Genomic DNA, 21,213 nt, shown 5'->3' with positions numbered 1-21,213 from the left:
CTTTCAGATTCCTACTCCCCAACAAGTGAGTATAATAGTTCTTTTTCCTTAAAAAAAAATCCTCCGTCTACTTTTAAAAAAATTTATTTTCACTTTTCTTGACTGATTCTCATGACATGTCACCGTAAATTAGCATCAACTCTTCAAATTTACTTAGCTTATATACTAATGTCATGAAATGAATCTGTCCTATTGGTGGCTGAAACATGAGGGAAACTGCCTTCTTAGTTTTTCTGTATTCCTAGAGGCAAAGATTCTTTCTTATCTCGGAAGCACAGCATCCAAGTCACAGATTACTGATCAGCTAAGATGCATTTTGTAAATCAAATGGAAAATCTTTACATTTGTGCCAATGGGTTTTCCCTACCTTGTGTAAAGCATAACTTGACTTTTTTTCTTTTCAAGATTGTTTTATCTTTTAATGTCCTATCCCCCCAAATGATAGATATCTCCATTTAATACTTCCAAGACTAAAATAGAAGCATTATTGCTCTCATTCTAATTTAGACTATGGTTAAGAGAGTTTTAGCATAAATAAGACTTTTGATCATAGGGTACTTGAGGCAAGAAGCTTTAGCATTATAGTTAAAATATTAATGATTCAATTGCTTGATCATATATACTAGTGCCATGAAAACCACCTTAATATTTTATCCTGTGTTTGCTCAGTGATTGAAGTAATACCTGAAATACAAAGTCCATTACCTTCTAACCTTTTCAGTTTACACGAGGTACAAACATCTTTCATCTTATATTGTATATCAGATTTTAAAATACCTTTTTAGCACCAGGATTCAGTCATCTATCTCTTATTTTGAAATGGTAAAGGAAAATGATTTTTCTCAAGCTGAATAAAGATGATAACTATTTTCAAAACTGCTTTTCTTCAGGGACACAGAAGCACTTCGTTGTCAGAATCCAGTGTTATTTCACAAATGTGGGAACTTTAGATTTTAATACTACCTTTTTTCTAAAATAATAACCATATGATGCTCTTAATGATAAAAACATAGCTCTTAGAAGTAGAAAGAGAAATCCATAAAAAAGCACAAGAAAAAAATCTTCGACAGGCTTTCTAGTTTTATGTTTTCACGCGTTAAATGCCAGTGCCTGAGTGACATTATGTGCAAAGAATAAATGCAGATTATGCTGTTAATGTGATTGTTTGAAGAAGCAACTAAAGGAGAACACATTGGCTTTGGGAAAAGTAATTACCTGAGGAGTTGTATTATTGGTTCCCAACCTTTAAATGAAAGAGAAAACATCAAGTAAATTACTCACTCTCATCAAACCTCACATCCACAAGCCTCCCAAACCCCAACCTTGCTAGGGAAGTCTCTGTCCACAAATAGTTATGTCTGAAGCATTTTAGAGGTAAATCTATAAAGGAAATTTCTCATGTTGCAAGCTTATAAGTTGATTACTTAAACACGGAAAATCCCTTTGTTTCTAAAGAAATGAGAAAATGAGAACAACTTACCTGTGAAAACTGAAGATTTCCCTCCATTTGTCAAGGAATGAAATTTTCCTTGAGATCTCCTCTAAATCCAGCTGTTCGGAGCTTTGTTCCTGGCCCAAGACCTCCATATCCATTTGGATAATGGGACGAATTGAAAACGGGAAGTTCTTATGTTGGGAGAGAGAGGTCAGGCTATAGAGAAGCAAGTGAGGTGGCTGAAACAGATGGCTAGAGGAAGTGTGCCACCCGCCACCCTTTCTTTTGACCAGCAAAGAGATCACTCCACACAATGGCTGCTCTGAACGCACTGTAAGCCTCTGCTATCAGATCATGATTAAACTTTCATTAGAGGTAAAATAGTCTGTGTATTTTTGTTCACTATATAGGGACCATGAATGTTTAATCCAAGACACAGGTTTATAAACAAAGGGATTGCAATTATCTGTATCAGAGCAATTGAGATAATTTAATTGGTGAGAGATACTATGCTGGTGGTGGAATGTGATAGTTTTTAATGCTGTAATGCCTTCTTGGAAGTGTTTGTGGAGCAGAAATACATAGCCAAAGTGGGTAAAAACCATCCTGCTGACATCAAAAAACTTTATCAACTACTGTTGGATAATATATAGGCCAAAAAAGACACTGGCCAACTGGCATTTGCTGTAGAGTTTAGTACACAGAAATCTTGCACAGTTGAAGAACTGGTCTGATTTGTTTCAAAGAGAAATCTAAAAGTTATATCATTATATCTCTTCTTGTTGGCTTAGTGAATTGTAGCTGCAGTCACTGATATAATAAAGAACATTAATGGTTTTGATGATTAATTTTATGTGTCAACTTGGCTAGGCTGAGTTGCCTACATGACACCCATCTAAACACCAATCTAGATGTTGGTGTGAAGGTCTTTTTTAAAAGATGTGATTAACATTTATATCCGTTGACTTTGAATAAAGCCAATTACTCTTTACAATGTGGATGGACTTTATCTCATCAGTTGAAGGCCTTAAAAATGGTCCCCCAAAGAAGAAGGAATGCTTCAGACAGCCTTTCGACTCAAGACTGAAACATCAACTCTTCCCTGGGACTCCAGACTGCTGGTCTGCCCTGCAATTTTCATTTTTGGTCTTGCCAGCCCTCACAATTGCATGACTACCCTCATAATTGTATATACATATGTATGTGTATATATAGCCTATTGGCTCCATGTCTCTGGAGAACCCTAATATAATGGTGTTTATCAAAAACAATACTGGTTACCAGTAACAGTTTTCTCTTGCTCCTTCTGACTTGATTGAATATAAATCTTGGACCTCTTCAACAGGAGGTCGTTTTCTCTATAAACATTTCTAATCATGAGTTACATAAAATCCTGGGAATGCCAAGAGGTCAAGACAAAGAGGCTATCTGGATTTATTGTGACTAGTAGAGTGGTCAGGGTTGAGGGGACTGGTTATTTATACTATTGCAAAGACCTTGAAACATAGCAAGGCACTAAAGAAACCAGAGGCGGGTTTAGGTGTCCACAGTCTTGCTTAGGAGTCCTCCACCACTGGTTTCTTCAACTAATTTTTGGTGGTGGTTTAACCACCTCATTTCCACAGGTCTCATAAATGTCCATCAGATTTACTATTTTTATTATAAACATAAGAGGCCTAAATAAATAATTTTTATTTGCCTTCACTAGCCATAAAACCTTTTTTTTTTTTTTTTAAAAAAAAAAAAGGCACTTCACTACTGTTTTCCTGTTTATAGTTTTATAATTTTAATGGTGGCATCAGTATTAATATTTATTGGGCACCCACAGTGCAGAAAAAAATAAGAAATTACATAATTCTTGTTCTCAAATAATATAATGATGAGAAATGTTCTGGAATTTCCTATTTAAAAAGTCATATTAAAAAATAAATTCTGGATCTGCCATTTAAATTATTTAACAACCCAAAACCAGAAAAGGGGAGCAGCTAAATAAACTATTTTTTAAAAACTCATTATTAAATCTGTGTATTTTTGGCTATGTCTGTGCCCTAATTTACAGAGAATTCTGTAAAGGTAGAAGCATAAATCCAAACGATTAGATAACTTACCAATAAACCATCCTGTTGAGTTCAATAAATGTATTTTGACTCTTCCCTACATACCAGGGACTTAGAGGTCCCAAGGTGAAACAGATGTGGTTCCTGCTCTTCCTAGTGCAAGAAATAAACACGCAGGAGGAAAATCCAGTGGAACAGCGGGAGCACAGCGGATGGGCAAGAGAGCGGGGTGGTTAAGAGCATGGGCTCTGGGCCCAAACCGTTTAGTTTTTTTGTTTGTTTTTTGAGACAGAGTCTCGCTCTGCTGCCCAGGTGGGAGTGCAGTGGCACCATCTTGGCTCACTGCAAGCTCCGCCTCCTGGGTTCAAGCCATTCTCCTGCCTCGGCCTCCCGAGTAGCTGGGATTACAGGCGCCCGCCACCGTGCCTGGTTAATTTTTTGTATTTTTAGTAGAGACAGGGTGTCACCGCGTTAGCCAGGATGGTCTCGATCTCCTGACCTCGTGATCTGCTCGCCTTGGCCTCCCAAAGTGCTGGGATTACAGGCGTAAGCCACCGCGCCCGCCCGGAACTGCTCAGTTTTGAATCATGGTTTCACCTCTTACTTGCTATATCACCTCAGGCAGTTTATGTAATCTCTCTATGTCTCAGTTTATTCATCTATGAAATGGGGATAATTTCATATCTTTACCATATTGAGACTTTTATGAACATTGTATATCACTCTATTTGTTTAGATCTTATTTATCTTCCCATTGTTTATTTAGATTTAATCCCCAGGAGTGAAATGACTGAATCAGATAATGTGGTCATCTGAAGACATTTAACACAAATTACCAAGTTTCAACACTGTTTGTGATCATCTCTTGCCCAGCCCTCTTATTACTTTTATCCCAGGGTGGAATTCATGATCTCACCTTTGGATAAATGAAGTGCTGTCTTTCCTTTCCCCACCTTTCTCTCCTCTTTCAGTTAGGTCCTTCATATGGAAAGGGCTGATCTCTGGAATACACCAAGGGTTAAGCATGCAATTCAGCCATATCCAGAGAAAAGCGACATTCTTTGGGGCAAAAACCAAACACCGCATGTTCTCACTCATAGGTGGGAACTGAACAATGAGATCACTTGGACTTGGGAAGGGGAACATCACACACCGGGGCCTATCATGGGGAGGGGGGAGGGGGGAGGGATTGCATTGGGAGTTATACCTGATGTAAATGACGAGTTGATGGGTGCAGCACACCAACATGGCACAAGTATACATATGTAACAAACCTGCACGTTATGCACATGTACCCTAGAACTTAAAGTATAATAATAATAATAAATTAATTAAAAAAAAAAAAAAAGACAGCAGGAATCCTGAGTGTATGAAAGAGGTTGGGAAGCAGAGGTGGGGTTGGAGGGTCCTGGACCAAGTCTGGAGAGAGGGGGCAAGGGAGGGTACAGAAATATGTGGAATCTGAGATTTCCCTCTTCTATTTTTATGCCCTTGCTCCCTCCTCACAGCATATGAAGTCATCTAAAGCTCTTGCCCCAAGACTGCTCCTGATGCAGCAAAGGGTTGGGACTGAATATGGGGTATCAGGCAGCAAGGGGTCTGCAGCAGCAAAAAGAAAGCACAAGTACAAAGCAGGGGCCGTGGTGGAGAAGGAGAGTTTCTGTGACCCCACAATGGGGGATAGTGGAGGGTCCGAAATCATCCACCTATAAAGGAAATGCACTGTGTGAGTGCAGAAATCTGCGGCTGAGTCCGTTTGCTTTCTTTGTTGATAATTTTAAAAAATATGAATGATATAATGAGAAAAGCTAGTATGTATTTCAAACCTGGAAATTAATACGTAAAATTTAATGGCATTAACATTTGCTATAGTCTCCCAGAAAGCTTTGACTGATCTTTACAATTATTTACTCAATTCAGCCTTATAGTCAAAGTTGAAAACCTTGGGCTTTCAAGCATTTTGACTAGCTTACAAAATCATCCCCAACCTTTCTTCTTGCTGTTTTCATGTAATGTTTCATAAACAGAAATCTGAAAGCAGAATTTTCGAGGCTTTTGATTTTCTTTAAAACAAAATCTCGTTAGCGTTTAATTAACCTTATCCCTGGAAAGCTCTTCCTTAGGATTAAGTTAAATCCTTTATGCTTTAATTACCATGCATTTTCTTTAGTAGTACTTTCTGTGGAGATGGAAATTTCCTGATTATATCCCTTCCTAAAAGAATTCTGCCAATCCACTGGAAACTAGAAGATGGCTGAAATAGTCTCCCTTTGTTCTTTGGTGCTATAGGGAGGAGGAAGAAGGTGGAGGTCAGACCCAGGGTGAAATCCCAGCTCCTCTTCCATGACTGTGTGGCCTTGGAGAAGTCACTTAGGGTCTCGAATTTCACTTTCCACACTTCTTTGACTTATAGAGTCATGATGTATATGACTTATATAAAAACTCCTAACCTTTAATCAATATTTTCTTGGCTCTTATATGTTAAACTTCTCCTTTAAACATTTTATTTTTTCTGGAGAAAAAAATCCCATTTTATCTTTTATGCCTTTGTGTACTTTAGGGGTGGCAGAATGAGTCAGAGCCAGGGTCGGAAGTCAGAAGTCCTGAAGTGAAGAAACATACGCATTGGTCCCAACTCAGTACCTCAGTCATTGGCCTTTGGCTGGTCCCCTAGTCATTGGTTGGACCCCAGTCATCATCTTCAAAAGCCTTAAAGACTAGTGTGGTTTAATAGGAAATCTATATTTGGGCTTTCTCCCTGATTCCTAAAACTCTTGGAATTTCCGGAGCGATGAAGGTGGTAGAAGCATCTTTTATTCTAACGAGCTGACTCTTGGTGGGCCCCTAAGCAGCTTCAGAACAGGGTCTTATGCCCAGAAAGACCAAGCCTTGATTACACGTTTGGAACTTTTAGCTCAGCCCCCAGCCTATGGGGAAGAAAGAAGGGGTGGAGATGGGTTAATCACCAATGGCCAATGGCTTAATCAATAATGGCTATGTAATGAAGCCTCCATGAAAGTCCATTAACAGGGTTTAGGGAAGTTCCAAGCTGGCAAACACACCCACATGCTAGGAGGGTATTGCATCCCAACTCCACCAGGGACAGAGGCTCCTACATTCAGGACCCTCACAGACCTTGCCTTGTGTACATCTTCATCTGGCTGTTTATTTGCATCCTTTATAATAAACTAGTAAGTGTAAATAAAGGGGCTTCCTGACTTTTGTGAGCCAGTCTAGCAAATTAACAAATTGTCAGGCGGTCATGGGAACCCCTGATTCACAGCCAGTCTGTCAGAGGTATCGGTGACATGATCCTTGCAACTGGCATCTGAAGTGAAGTCAGTGTGCGGGACTGAGCCCTCACACCTGGGGAATGTGACACTAACTCTGGGTAGTGTCAGATTGAATTGAATTGTAGGACAGCTACTTAGTATTGGGGATTGGAAAACTGGTGGTTGTGGTAAAATATCTCTCTCTGTTGGTGTCCAAAAGAACCTGGTAACCAGCATTTGTCACACAGTTCCTGGAGTCACACTGGGTGGGAATCTCTGCTCCTCTTCTGTGTTAGTTGTCCATTCTGTGTAACAAATTACCACAGACTTGGCGGCTTAACACCACCCATACATTGCCTCACAGCTTTCAGGGGCCAGGAGTCTGGGCATGGCTTAGCTGGGCCCTCAACTCAGGGTCTCACAAGGCAGCAGTGAAAGTGCTGTCCAGCTCTGCAGTCATGTCTAGACCTGGGAACCTTTCTTAAGCTCACATGGTTCTTGGCAGAACTCATTTCCTTGTGACTATAGAACTTGTTTCTTCAGGACCAGCAGGAAAGAGGGAATCTCTGCTGCTCAAAGTCTCTGATCCTGGGGAAACCTCTGTGCTCTTATAACTCACTTGATGAGGTCAGACCCACCCAGGATAATCTCCCTTTTGATTAACTCAAAGTCAAGCTGATTAAATCTTAGTTACATCAGCAGAATCCCTTCACCTTTGCCACATGTAATCATGGGAGTGATATCTCCTCACCTTTGCTATATTCCACTGGCAAGAAATAAGCACAGGTCCTGCCCACACTCAGGGGAGAGGATTCCACAGAAGCATCACCGGTTGGCATTGGGGTGGGGTCACCCTAGAGTGTGTCCACCACATCTATTTACTGGCAGTGATCTTGGGCCAACAATTTCACCTCTTTGCCTCCGTTTCTACTCTTATAAAATGGGGATAACAATATCAGCTCTTTCACTAGGTCACTTTGAGGAGTCATTAATTAATACCTGAGAAGCATTTACAACAGTGGCACATAGCAAGGGTGCAATTACTTTTTGCTGTTTATCTTCAAAATAGGGACAATTCCTGCTTGGTTGGCCTCTTGGGGTTGCTATAAATCTTCCAGGGGCCTGGAGGGTTTCTGCTAACTGAAAAGGACTATGCAAATAAGATGGATTATTGTTTTAGGGTCTGTCTTTCATTTTATTTTGTCTTTCTTGTTTAACCAGGACTCTTGTTTGTAAGGACCAAACTCAGTTTAAACTGGTTTAAGTAAAAAGGGAATTTAGTGTCTGATTTGATTTCAAAGGAAAAACTCAGTTTAGATATGACTGAACACACACGCTCAAGTGACGCTGTTGGAATCTAGTCTCTCTCCACCTCTGGGCTGGCTTGCTTCTGTGTGGACTTTATTTTTAGGAAGACTTGCCCATGATAGGAAAGACGACAGCTCCAGGCTTACTTGTATCAGATAAGCCACTCCAGCAAGAATACCCCTGTTTCCTATTGGAAAATTTAGCAAAACCCCAGAACTGATTCTCATTGAGTGTTTTGCCCAATCTCTGTGACCAGGGCGATAGGAAGCACTAATTGGCCAGGCCTGGCTTATGTGCTCACTCTTAGAGCTGGAGGATAACATTAGAGCCCCTGACCAAGGGTAAGGAAGAATAGCTCTCCGATAGAAAATGGAAAAGCTGTTACCAGCCTGGGTAGTGGATGTTTGCTTGTATATATATATATATTTTTTAAAAGGCTCACTGCACTCTTACAGTATGAACACCAAGACTAGAACTCTCTGCCAATAAAGCATAAACACAATGTAAGAGCTATTTCTGAAAATACATGTGGTCTTCTGTTGAATCAGACTGTCGCTGCTGCAGGGATCACAGAAGCCATCTAGTCAACCTCCCCCTCCCATGTCCCCAACACATGGTCAGCCAGGCACCCCTGGAATACTGTCAGCTGCTTTATTTTACTCTTCTGTACAAAAGCTGTCCTGCATCTCAGGTCTGTGCATTTGCTTGCTCAGCTTTCCTGAAGCCGCTCTTCTAGTCCTTATTGCCTTAGACCTCATTATCCATCTTGCATGCCTAAAGTATACATGGGGTATTATGGGGAAAAGCACTTGGTGGAAAATTGAAAGGGCAGTGTTTGGTTTGCTCCAAAAATAATAACAGATTATTTTATAATCAATATGTAGCTCTTCACTTAAAACATGTATCTGTATGTATTCATATAATAAAAAATACACCCCAAATCTTATTACATCATTAATTAGGATGGGGGAAAAGACAACCATTGCTTCAGACAAACTATACAACATTCCTGAGTGATTTCTTGTTTCTTTCTTCCAAAGAACAGACATCCCGTGTGCACTTCCAGAGCCCCAGCTGAGCCACTAAACCTAAGAACTATATTCTACAAGCAATGTGTCTGAGGCAGTCATTGGATGCCTCCGTCAACTTGTGATCCCCCGGTCTCTTTTTGTTCCTTATTCTTTTAACAAATGCTACCTCTTCTCCTATTTTTGTATAATTATGCAATGACACATAATTATCTATTTAAATTTGTGGACAGAAGGAAGCGAAGACTCTGCATTGATTCATCATGTTGGCGTTTCACATCTGTCCATCTGCCTGCTTAGAGATATTTTCTGCCTTGTTTTAGAAGCTGCTCAGGTATCAGAAATGTTATGAGGCAGTGAGTAACAAGATCTGGGTTCATCAAATCTGCTGTGTGATCTTTTGTAAGTTACTTATCCTCTCTGGGCCCTGGGAGGTAAAATATGGGGTTGGACAACACTAGATAATCTCTGGATAACCCCTTCATGGCTTACTGTCTCTGACATTGGCTTAATTTGTCAGTTCTACCTAACTCCACCCGGAATCTCTTGACTCTTAGAAGAGGCCAATGAGACCTCTTCTATTTATAGGCTGTTTGTGGTTTTCTAATGCTTTGTTGTCTCTCTCTGAACTTCAAATCATCCAATTTTCTATGGAACCAAGAAATCGCCTGAAGAGGCAGCAGAGTTCGTTCTCAGGAATATAACTCTAGGAGCCAGAAGCATAGTCATACTGACAAAGTCAAAAAGGGAGGCCAAATTAACAGATGCTCTGAGTGGAGTAATGAACAAGGTGTAGAAAGGTTTCTCATAATGACTGCCTCCCTAGAGTATAAATAGGAATGTATGCCTTTCTTCCCTGTTTCCCCTCACACCATCTGTTATTTGTGTCAGGCAGTCAGTAATTGCTATATGTGACCCTTGTTGTTAGTAACAGGGACAACACTGTACATTGCAGCTTTCTTTGCTTTCTTCCGTCTCCTGGCAGCTGTGGCTCTAGGGTTTGCGAGTATGCTAAGATGGTAGATTAGGATTTCCCTGGCTCCTGTAACTAAATATAATCAAATCACTCACCCTCCCTATTGGGAAATAAGTTATAAATAACAAGTCAGAGCAATCTTTCATCAGAGAGGCTGTGGTTACTAGGAAACGAACACTGCAGTCAGGCTCTCTATTGTCGTGATATGTCCATATGGCTTGGGGTTTAAGCTCAAGTTCTCTGTCTTTGGCCTTTCAAATGGTTCATGACTATACTGTTCTTGCTATTAAAGTATTCCTTTGGAAATTTTAAGGGATGAAGACTTGGGTTCTAACTTTGGCCTTTCTCATCAACTTGCTGTGTGACTTTGGGTGAATTAATTCACCTCTCTGGTCCTCCGTTTAATTCTCAGCAGCAGATGAGAAGGTTGGGTTACATCAAGGCAAATTGTGGCCCATAGGCTAAATTGGTTCTACTATCTATTTATGTATAGCCTGCAAGTTAAGAGTGGATTTTACATTTTTAAATAGTTGGAAATAAAATCAAAAGAATTCATAACATAAAATATTCTATTTTATAACATAACATATAATTATGTAATATATTTCATGAAACTTATATAAAATTCAAATTTGTGTCCGTAAACAAAGATTTGTGAAAACACAGCCACACTCATTTATGTGTTGTCTGCGATTGCTTTCACGCTCAACGGCAGAGTTGAATAGCTGGGACAGACACCGTACGGCTTGCCAGGCCTAGAATATTTACTGTCTGGCCCTTTACAAAAAGTTTGCTGATCCCTGAGTTAGATCGTCTCTTAGGTCCCTGTAACTTTATTTTAAAAATTGACTAATTCTCAGCACAGCTCCTTCTCAACCTGAGAAATTCCAGGCTGTAGGTGGACCAGGCCTGGGTGGCTCCTAGAGGGAATCTGGTAGCTCTGCCAAGTCTTGAAAAGGACTGGGAACTGTTTTGGCCAGAGACAGGATTGGATGTTGAACTCCAGCCCTCCTGTTCTTGCTCTGGGTCAACCCAGGCCTGGGAACCAGGGTGATGAGCCATGAGCTTACCCTGAGAGCTGGGGGCTGCAGTGGTTGTGGGCTTAGGATGTTGCTGTTGTGACAGAGAGATCCCAAGGAACAGTGACTTAAACAAGCTAGAAGTGTATTTATCTTTCCAACGAAAGTCCTGGTGACTTATATACTAAAAAAGACATATCAATTGATTGCAATGTATGGAATTTATTTGGATCCTGCAAAAAAAAAACAAAAAAACAAAAAAAAACTATGAGATAATTGGGTAAGCTTAAACACTGCATTTTGATAATAAAGAATTATTTATTTATTTTTAGGTGTGATAATGTTATTGTCATCATGTTTTCAAAAGAAAGTCCTGAGAGACATACTACAATTTTATGGATGAAATGATGTGATGTCTGAGATTTGCCTCATGATAATCCAGATGAGATGGGTTGGAAGTTGGTGAGGCCACATGGATGAAACAAAATCATCCAGGAGTTGGTAGTTGAATATGTTTAATGGGTACCTAGGATTCATTATGCTACTTTCAATAATTGTGTGTATATTTGAAATTTTCCATAGTAAAAAGTTTAAAATATTTAATGTTCATAACCAGTGATTAAAAATTTATACTTTAAAGAAATTTAGTCTATGAAAAAGCTCACATAAGCGCCAAAAATATACCATTACAATCATCATAGCTGGATTTACAAAATACCTGAGAACAAGTTTCCATATGAGAAAAAATTTCCTGAAGAACAGTTGTGTCAAAAGTTTCAAGCATTTAAAAATTTTAATTGATGGAATATACATTATTAATAATTTTATTATTGATATATAGTCATTTGTAAGTTTTACATAAAGAGCAGATAATTTTGTTTTTTTTTTTGCTTGTTGACTTTTATTTTTTATTATTATACTTTAAGTTCTAGGGTACATGTGCACAACGTGCAGGTTTGTTACATATGTATATATGTGCCATGTTGGTATGCTGCACCCATTAACTCGTCATTTACATTAGGTATATCTCCTAATGCTATCCCTCCCCCCGCCCACAATAGGACCCGGTGTGTGATGTTCCCCTTCCCGAGTCCAAGTGATCTCACTGTTCAATTCCCACCTATGAGTGAGAACATGCGGCATTTGGTTTTCCATTCTTGCGATAGTTTGCTGAGAATGATGGTTTCCAGCTGCATCCATGTCCCCATAAAGGACACGAACTCATCCTTTTTTATGGCTGCATAGTATTCCATGGTGTATATGTGCCACATTTTCTTAATCCAATCTGTCACTGATGGACATTTGGGTCGATTCCAAGTCTTTGCTATTGTGAATAGTGCCGCAATAAACATACGTGTGCATGTGTCTTTATAGCAGCATGACTTATAATCCTTTGGGTATATACCCAGTAATGGGATGACTGGGTCAAATGGTATTTCTAGTTCTAGATCCTTGAGGAATCACCATACTGTTTTCCACAATAGTTGAACTAGTTTACAGTCCCACCAACAGTGTAAAAGTATTCCTATTTCTCCACATCCTCTCCAGCACCTGTTGTTTCCTGATTTTTTAATGATTGCCATTCTAACTGCTGTGAGATGGTATCTCATTGTGGTTTTGATTTGCATTTCTCTGATGGCAAGTGTTGAGCATTCTTTCATGTGTCTGTAGGCTGTATGAATGTCTTCTTTTGAGAAGTGTCTGTGCATATCCTTTGCCCACTTCTTGATGGGGTTGTTTGTTTTTTCCTTGTAAATTGGATTGAGTTCTTTATGGGTTCTGGATATTAGCCCTTTGTCAGATGAGTAGATTGCAAAAATTTTCTCCCATTCTGTAGGTTGCCTGTTCACTCTGATGGTAGTTTCTTTTGCTGTGCAGAACCTCTTTAGTTTAATTAGATCCCATTTGTCAATTTTGGCTTTTGTTGCCATTGCTTTTAGTGTTTTAGACATGAAGTCCTTGCCCATGCCTATGTCCTGAATGGTATTACCTAGGTTTTCTTCTAGGGTTTTTATGGTTTTAGGTCTAACATTTAAGTCTCTAATCCATCTTGAATTAATTTTCATATAAGGAGTAAGGAAAGGATCCAGTTTCAGCTTTCTACTTATGGCTAGCCAATTTTCCCAGCACCATTTATTAAATAGGGAATCCTTTCCCCATTTCTTGTTTCTCTCAGGTTTGCAAAGATCAGATGGCTGTAGATGTGTGGTATTATTTCTGAGGACTCTGTTCTGTTCCATTGGTCTATATTTCTGTTTTGGTACCAGTACCATGCTGTTTTGGTTACTGTAGCCTTGTAGTATAGTTTGAAGTCAGGTAGCGTGATGCCTCCAGCTTTGTTCTTTTGGCTTAGGATTGTCTTGGCAATGCGGGCTCTTTTTTGGTTCCATATGAACTTTAAAGCAGTTTTTTCCCATTCTGTGAAGAAAGTCATTGGTAGCTTAATGGAGATGGCATTGAATCTATAAATTACCTTGGGCAGTATGGCCATTTTCACAATATTGATTCTTCCTATCCATGAGCATGGTATGTTCTTCCATTTGTTTGTGTCCTCTTTTATTTCACTGAGCAGTGGTTTGTAGTTCTCCTTGAAGAGGTCCTTTACATCCCTTGTAAGTTGGATTCCTAGGTATTTTATTCTCTTTGAAGCTATTGTGAATGGGAGTTCATTCATGATTTGGTTCTCTGTTTGTCTGTTACTGGTGTATACGAATGCTTGTGATTTTTGCACATTAATTTTGTATCCTGAGACTGCTGAAGTTGCTTATCAGCTTAAGGAGATTATGGGCTGAGACAATGGGGTTTTCTAAATATACAATCATGTCGTCTGCAAACAGGGACCATTTGACTTCTTCTTTTCCTAACTGAATACCCTTTATTTCTTTCTCTTGCCTGATTGCCCTAGCCAGAACTTCCAACACTATGTTGAATAGGAGTGGTGAGAGAGGGCTTCCCTGTCTTGTGCCAGTTTTCAAAGGGAATGCTTTCAGTTTTTGCCCATTCAGTATGATATTGGCTGTGGGTTTGTCATAAATAGCTCTTATTATTTTGAGATACGTTCCATCAGTACCGAATTTATTGAGAGTTTTTAGCATGAAGGGCTATTGAATTTTTTCAAAGGCCTTTTCTGCATCTATTGAGATAATCATGTGGTTTTTGTCTTTGGTTCTGTTTGGTTCTGTTTATATGCTGGATTACGTTTATTGATTTGCGTATGTTGTACCAGCCTTGCGTCCCAGGGATGAAGCCCACTTGATCATGGTGGATAAGTGCTTTTTGATGTGCTGCTGGATTTAGTTTGCCAGTATTTTATTGAGGATTTTTGCATCGATGTTCATCAGGGATATGGGTCTAAAATTATCTTTTTTTGTTGTATCTCTGTCAGGCTTTGGTATCAGGATGATGTTGGCCTCATAAAATGAGTTAGGGAGGGTTCCCTCTTTTTCTATTGATTGGAATAGTTTCAGAAGGAGTGGTACCAACTCCTCCTTTTACCTCTGGTAGAATTTGTCTGTGAATCCGTCTGGTCCTGGGTTTTTTTTGGTTGGTAGGCTATTAATTATTGCCTCAATTTCAGAGCCTGCTATTGGTCTATTCAGGGATTCAACTTCTTCCTGGTTTAGTCTTGGGAGAGTGTAAGTGTCCATTTCTTCTAGGTTTTCTAGTTTATTTGCATAGAGGTGTTTATAGTATTCTCTGATGGTAGTTTGTATTTCTGTGGGGTCGGTGGTGAAATCCCCTTTATCATTTTTTTTGCGTCTATTTGATTCTTCTCTCTTTTCTTCTTTATTAGTCTTGCTAGCGGTCTATCAATTTTTTGATCTTTTCAAAAAACCAGCTCCTGGATTCATTGATTTTTTGGAGGGTTTTTTGTGTCTCTATCTCCTTCAGTTCTGCTCTGATCTTAGTTATTTCTTTCCTTCTGCTAGCTTTTGAATGTGTTTGCTCTTGCTTCTCTAGTTCTTTTAATTGTGATGTTAGGGTGTCAATTTTAGATCTTTCCTGCTTGCTTTTGTGGGCATTTAGGGCTATAAATTTCCCTCTACACACTGCTTTAAATGTGTCCCAGAGATTCTAGTATGTTGTATCTTTGTTCTCATTGGTTTCAAAGAACATCTTTATTTTTGCCTTCATTTCGTTATGTACCCAGTAGTCATTCAGGAGTTTCCATGTAGTTGAACAGTTTTGAGTGAGTTTCTTAATCCTGGGTTCTAGTTTGATTGCACTGTGGTCTGAGAGACAGTTTGTTATAATTTCTGTTCTTTTACATTTGCTGAGGAGTGCTTTACTTCCAACTATGTGGTCAATTTTAGAATAAGTGTGATGTGGTGCTGAGAAGAATGTACATTCTGTTGATTTGGGGTGGAGAGTTCTGTAGATGTCTCTTAGGTCTGCTTGGTGCAGAGTTGAGTTCAATTCCTGGATATCCTTGTTAACTTTCTGTCTCATTGATCTGTCTAATGTTGACAGTGGGGTGTTAAAGTCTCCCATTATTATTGTATGGGAGTCTAAGTCTCTTTGTAATTCTCTAAGGACTTGCTTTATGAATCTGGATGCTCCTGTATTGGGTGCATATATATTTAGGATAGTTAGCTCTTCCTGATGAATTGATCCCTTTACCATTATGTAATGGCCTTCTTTGTCTCTTTTGATCTTTGATGGTTGAAAGTCTGTTTTAGCAGAGACTAGGATTGCAACCCCTGCTTTTTTTTTGTTTTCCATTTGTTTGGTAGCTCTTCCTCCATCCCTTTATTTTGAGCCTTTGTGTGTCTCTGCATGTGAGATGGGTTTCCTGAATACAGCAAACTGATGGGTCTTGACTCTTTATCCAATTTGCCAGTCTGTGTCTTTTAATTGGACCATTTAGTCCATTTATATTTAAGGTTAATATTGTTATGTGTGAACTTGATCCTGTCATTATGATATTAGCTGGTTATTTTGCTCGCTAGTTCATGCAGTTTCATCCTAGCATCAATGGACTTTACATTTTGACATGTTTTTGTAGTGGCTGGTACCGGTTGTTCCTTTCCATGTTTAGTGCTTCCTTCAGGATCTCTTGTAGGGCAGGCCTGGTGGTGACAAAATCTCTAAGCATTTGCTTGTCTGTAAGGGATTTTATTTCTCCTTCACTAATGAAACTTAGTTTGGATGGATATGAAATTCTGGGTTCAAAATTCTTTTCTTTAAGAATGTTGAATATTGGCCCCCACTCTCTTCTGGCTTGTAGAGTTTCTGCCAAGAGATCTGCTGTTAGTCTGATGGGCTTCCCTTTGTGGGTAACCCGACCTTTCTCTCTGGCTGCCCTTAACATTTTTTCCTTAATTTCCACTTTGGTGAATCTGACAATTATGTGTCTTGGAGTTGCTCTTCTTGAGGAGTATCTTTGTGGCGTTCTCTGTATTTCCTGAATTTGAATGTTGGCCTGCCTTACTAGGTTGGGAAAATTCTCCTGGATGATATCCGGCAGAGTGGTTTCCAACTTGGTTCCGTTTTCCCTGTCACTTTCAGGCACACCAATCAGACGTAGATTTGTTCTTTTCACATAATCCCATATTTCTTGGAGGCTTTGTTCATTTATTTTTATTCTTTTTTCTCTACACTTCTCACTTCATTTCATTCATTTGATCTTCAATCGCTGATACTCTTTCTTCCAGTTGATAGAGTCGGTTCCTGAAACTTGTGCATTTGTCACATAGTTCTTGTGTTATGGTTTTCATCTCTATCAGTTCTTTTAAGGTCTTCTCTGCATTGATTATTCTAGTTATCCATTCATCCATTCTTTTTTCAAGGTTTTTAGTTTCTTTGCGCTGGTTACGTAGTTCCTCCTTTAGCTCTGAGAAGTTTGATCGACTGAAGCCTTCTTCTCTCAACTCGTCAAAGTCATTCTCCATCCAGCTTTGTTCCATTGCTGGCGATGAGCTGCATTCCTTTGGAGGGTGAGATGTGCTCTGATTTTTTGAATTTCCTGCTTTTCTGCCCTGCTTTTTCCCCATCTTTGTGGTTTTATCTGCCTTTGGTCTTTGATGATGGTGACGTACTGATGGGGTTTTAGTGTGGGTGTCCTTTCTGTTTGTTAGTTTTCCTTCTAACAGTCAGGACCCTCAGCTGTAGGTCTATTGGAGTTTGCTTGAGGTCCACTCCAGACCCTGTTTGCCTGGATATTAGCAGCAGAGGCTGCGGAAGATAGAATATTGCTGAACAGCAAGTGTTGCTGTCTGATTCTTGCTCTGGAAGCTTCGTCTCAGGGGTGTACCCCACTGTGTGAGGTGTGAGGTGCCGGTCTGCACCTAGTGGGGGATGTCTCCCAGTTAGGCTACTCATGGGTCAGGGACCCACTTGAGCAGGCAGTCTGTCCATTCTCAGATCTCAACCTCCATGCTGGGAGATCCACTGCTCTCTTCAAAGCTGTCAGGCAGGGGCATTTACCTCTGCCGAAGTTTCTGCTGCCTTTTGTTTAGCTATGCCCTGTCCCCAGAGGAGGAGTCTACAGAAGCAGGCAGGCTTCCTTGAGCTGTGGTGGGCTCCACCCAATTTGAGCTTCCCAGCGGCTTTGTTTACCTACTTAAGCCTCAGCAATGGCGGGCGCCCCTCCCCCAGCCTCACTGCCACCTTGCAGTTAGATCTCAGACTGCTGTGCTAGCCATGAGGGAGACTCCGTGGGCGTGGGACCCTCTGGGCCAGGTGTGGGATATAATCTCCTGGTGTGCTGTTTGCTAAGACCCTTGGTAAAGCGCAGTATTAGGGTGGGAGTTACCCGATTTTCCAGGTGTTGTGTGTCTCAATTTCCTTTGGCTAGGAAAAGGAATTCCCTTCTCCCTTGTGCTTCCCAGGTGAGGCGATGCCTCGCCCTGTTTCAGCTCTGGCTGGTCGGGCTGCACCCACAGACCAGCGCCAACTGTCCAACACGTCCCAGTGAGATGAACCCAGTACCTTAGTTGAAAATGCAGAAATCACCCATCTTCTGTGTTGCTCACGCTGGGAGCTGGAGGCTGGAGCTGTTCCTATTCAGCCATCTCGAAGAGCAGATAAATTCTTATTTCCTAATCAATTATACCTACTTTTTTTTTTTTTAAGATGGAGTCTCACTCTGTTGCCCAGGCTGGAGTGCAGTGGTGTGATCTCGGCTCACTGCAACCTCCACCTCCTGGGTTTAAGCAATTCTCCTGCCTCAGCCTCCTGAGTAGCTGGGACTACAGGTGCATGCCACTATGCCTGGCTAATGTTTATACTTTTAGTAAGGACAGGGTTTCACCATGTTGGCCAGGATGGTCTCTATCTCTTGACATTGTGATCCACCCGCCTCAACCTCCAAAAGTGCTGGGATTACAGGCATGAGCCACCACACTCAGCCAATTATACCTACTTTTTATTTTGTATTTCTAGCTGGCATATTAATCATATAAGCATTTAGCAATTATGGGATGTTTACTATGATACCATGCATGATTATTATTTCTTTACTATGACTGCTATGAAATTATTTCTTAGACTTGAAAGTAAGTCTGGGTTGACAGGACTGGTGTGATGGTTTCTCAGTTATGAGGCATCTAGGCTCCTTACATTCTGTAGCCCTGCCATCCTCATACTTGGCTTGCATCTCATGGTCCAATATGGCTGCTTTGTTTCCTGCTATTAACTCTGCATTCCAGAATATAGAAAGGGGAAAGGGAGAAAGGACGTGACCTATAAGGGTATGACACAGAATTTGTACATGTTACTTTTGCTCACATCCCTTAGGCCAGAATCATGTGACTTCTGGTTGCAAGAGAGGTTGGAAATGTGGCCTTAGGTTGGACAGCCATCCATTCTACTAAGAACACTGTTACTGCATAGGAAAGGGAAGATAACTGGTGGGGGGCCATGAATAGTCTCTGCCTTGGATGCCTTACAGAAGTGCTTACGTGCGGACTCCAGAAACCTTCCTCTTGATCTGAGCCTATTTCTTACCTTTCCCTTTCTTCCATCTGTATTCTTGTCCTTCCTCCCCTTCTCCCTGCCTTCTCGTCAACAGCTTGGTTTGGGGGCCCAAGTAAGCACATTCATTCACTCCTGGTGGTTCTGATATGGACACCCATTCACCTATTGCTCATGTATTTCTACTGGTTCAGTCACTTGTCCCCATACCCACATTTACATAATTGGTTTTGCAGCCTAGGAGATGTGGATAAGTCCTGCCTCACTTATTTAGTCTACTTGCGACCTTGGGTAAGTTAACTAACCTTTGTAAGCCTCATCTTCCTCCCTCTGAAGAAGGCATCATTGCGTCGCAGCAGAGTCCCTGCTTAGCCTACCTTATGTGACCATTGTAAGGATTCAAAGAGAGTCATGGAGACTTGGGGTTTGCAAAGGGTGAGGAGCCACATGGCTGGGAAATAGGGCAGGGAGGGTGCTCCAGTGTGCTGTGTACTTTTCCCCAATCTGACCAGCTCCTTTCTCACAGAGGGAGCCCCAGGAATCTGCACAGGACCCCAACCCTGACCACAGTTCATTGGTTCAGGCATGGAATCTTATCCTTCACAAGCTTGATTATTTCTTTTGGAGATATAGCATTTTGACTTAAGGGTCATATAACAATGACAGAGTCCTACTAGTGGCTGAGGTCTGTAGAGAAACCACTGACATACCTGGGGTACTAGAGTCTTCCTTCCCGACTCCTGGAGGCCAAAAGTCCTCATACTCTGAGAAATACCTTATTCCTTCAGTACATTCATTTCTTTGCTTAAATTTGTTAGAGTAATTTCTCTTTCTTACAAGAGTCTTAAGTAAGCAATTTTATTATTGGCAACATTGACAAAGTTTAATATTTGGTGCTTTAGTCTTATAAATCTGTGCCCTTTTCACTCCCTCAGGGTGAAAGGTAAATAGGTTTCTTCCTCGTTTCCATTCTCTTTCTCCAGTCAAAATTAGTCATTCAAAAATATTCCAACAGCAATCATTGACACTGTAAAAAAATTGTGAATTTGTAGATCTCTGCCTCTCCCAGAGTGACTGTGTAGCCTTAATTCTATTACATAATAAAATATATGTTTCCTGATAAAGAAATTGTATACATTGGGAAAGAGAGGAGGAAGTGGAGTTTCTGAAGAAAGTGAAGAGCTTTCAATCCCCTACACCTCTGCTTAACATCATGTGATGCAGGGGGCCTACCCAGTTTGCTTGTGTGCTTGTCCACATAGGGGCATCCTCACAAATGTAAGTAGCCACATCACACTGCAATACAAAGCAAGCTTAGCTACAGTGTGTGAAGGCAGAAGACCTGGCTCCTTGACCCCACTCTACTGCATTCACCTGGCTATTGCTCCTAGCCATTTGAGGCACCACCCAAGCATTTTGAACTCTTGCATGAAATCTCCGATTGCCTCACTGAACTTTGGGTCCCACTTCTGATGCTTCAATTCTACCTTCGGTATTCTCACCCATCATCCACTTGTAACATTTGGGTGGCTTGTCTGTGCGTAATAGAATTTTTTTTTCATTGAACACTCATTAAAAACAGCAGGACAGATTTTTTAGGTTGCTGCAAAAGTAATTGCAGGCTTTGGCATTGAATGTAATGGCAGAAAACACAATTAACTTTTGCACCAACTTAATATTTGAGCTACTGCAGTAGGAGAGACTTCAATTCAGAACAGAGCTTGACTTCAAATAGAGTCTGTTCCTCACTCTTTACGTTTGATCCATCAGCAAATCTTGACTGCACATTTCCATGATACACATTTCTGTATCCATCTACTGTCTGAGTCTGACTCTCATAATCTTTTGGGTGAGTTTCTGTAAAATGTTCTCATTGGTTGTTCAGGTTCTGTTCCTATCCCTCCTCGACAGGCCCCAGCATGTTGTTCTGTAATGCAAATCGGACTATGTCATTTCACTTCAGTGATCTGCTGGATAAACTCTGACATGCAGAAGGCTCCCCTTTCCAGATGTGTGCTTGCATCCTCTGTGCTGCTGCCACAGAGTTAGCCTCCATCAGAACACCGAGCACCTCTCCATGGTTGGATAGATTTAAATCAGCATTGCCTGTGCCTTCCTCAGCTCTATCAGCTTGCTAAATCAACACGGTCCTCCCTAGGTGTCAGGATGATACTTCAGCTGAAGGCAGTGATTAATTTGACTTA

The 21,213-nt window shown here is 40.6% G+C and overlaps 1 protein-coding gene and 1 long non-coding RNA gene across 2 annotated transcripts in view; one reads left to right on the top strand and one right to left on the bottom strand.

Moving 5' to 3' along the window:
• MINDY4B (MINDY family member 4B) overlaps nucleotides 1-2,199 on the bottom strand; it is a 35,812-nt gene extending 33,613 nt beyond the window's left edge. Inside the window, exons 1-2 of the mRNA XM_008008726.3 lie at nucleotides 1,481-2,199; nucleotides 1,216-1,243 (exon numbers count right to left, since the gene is read on the bottom strand). Coding sequence (XP_008006917.2) covers nucleotides 1,216-1,243; nucleotides 1,481-1,593 — 141 coding nt within the window. The 5' untranslated portion in view covers nucleotides 1,594-2,199. The remainder of the gene's footprint in view (nucleotides 1-1,215; nucleotides 1,244-1,480) is intronic.
• Nucleotides 1-21,213, top strand: part of LOC103241476 (uncharacterized) — a 229,085-nt gene that overhangs the window by 183,033 nt on the left and 24,839 nt on the right. The window lies entirely within an intron of this gene.

The sequence above is a fragment of the Chlorocebus sabaeus genome, chromosome 15 (assembly GCF_047675955.1).
Source record: "Chlorocebus sabaeus isolate Y175 chromosome 15, mChlSab1.0.hap1, whole genome shotgun sequence".
Taxonomy (NCBI): Eukaryota; Metazoa; Chordata; class Mammalia; order Primates; family Cercopithecidae; genus Chlorocebus; species Chlorocebus sabaeus.
Note: the sequence above shows the minus strand (reverse complement) of the source record. Positions and strands in the feature narration are given on the sequence as shown.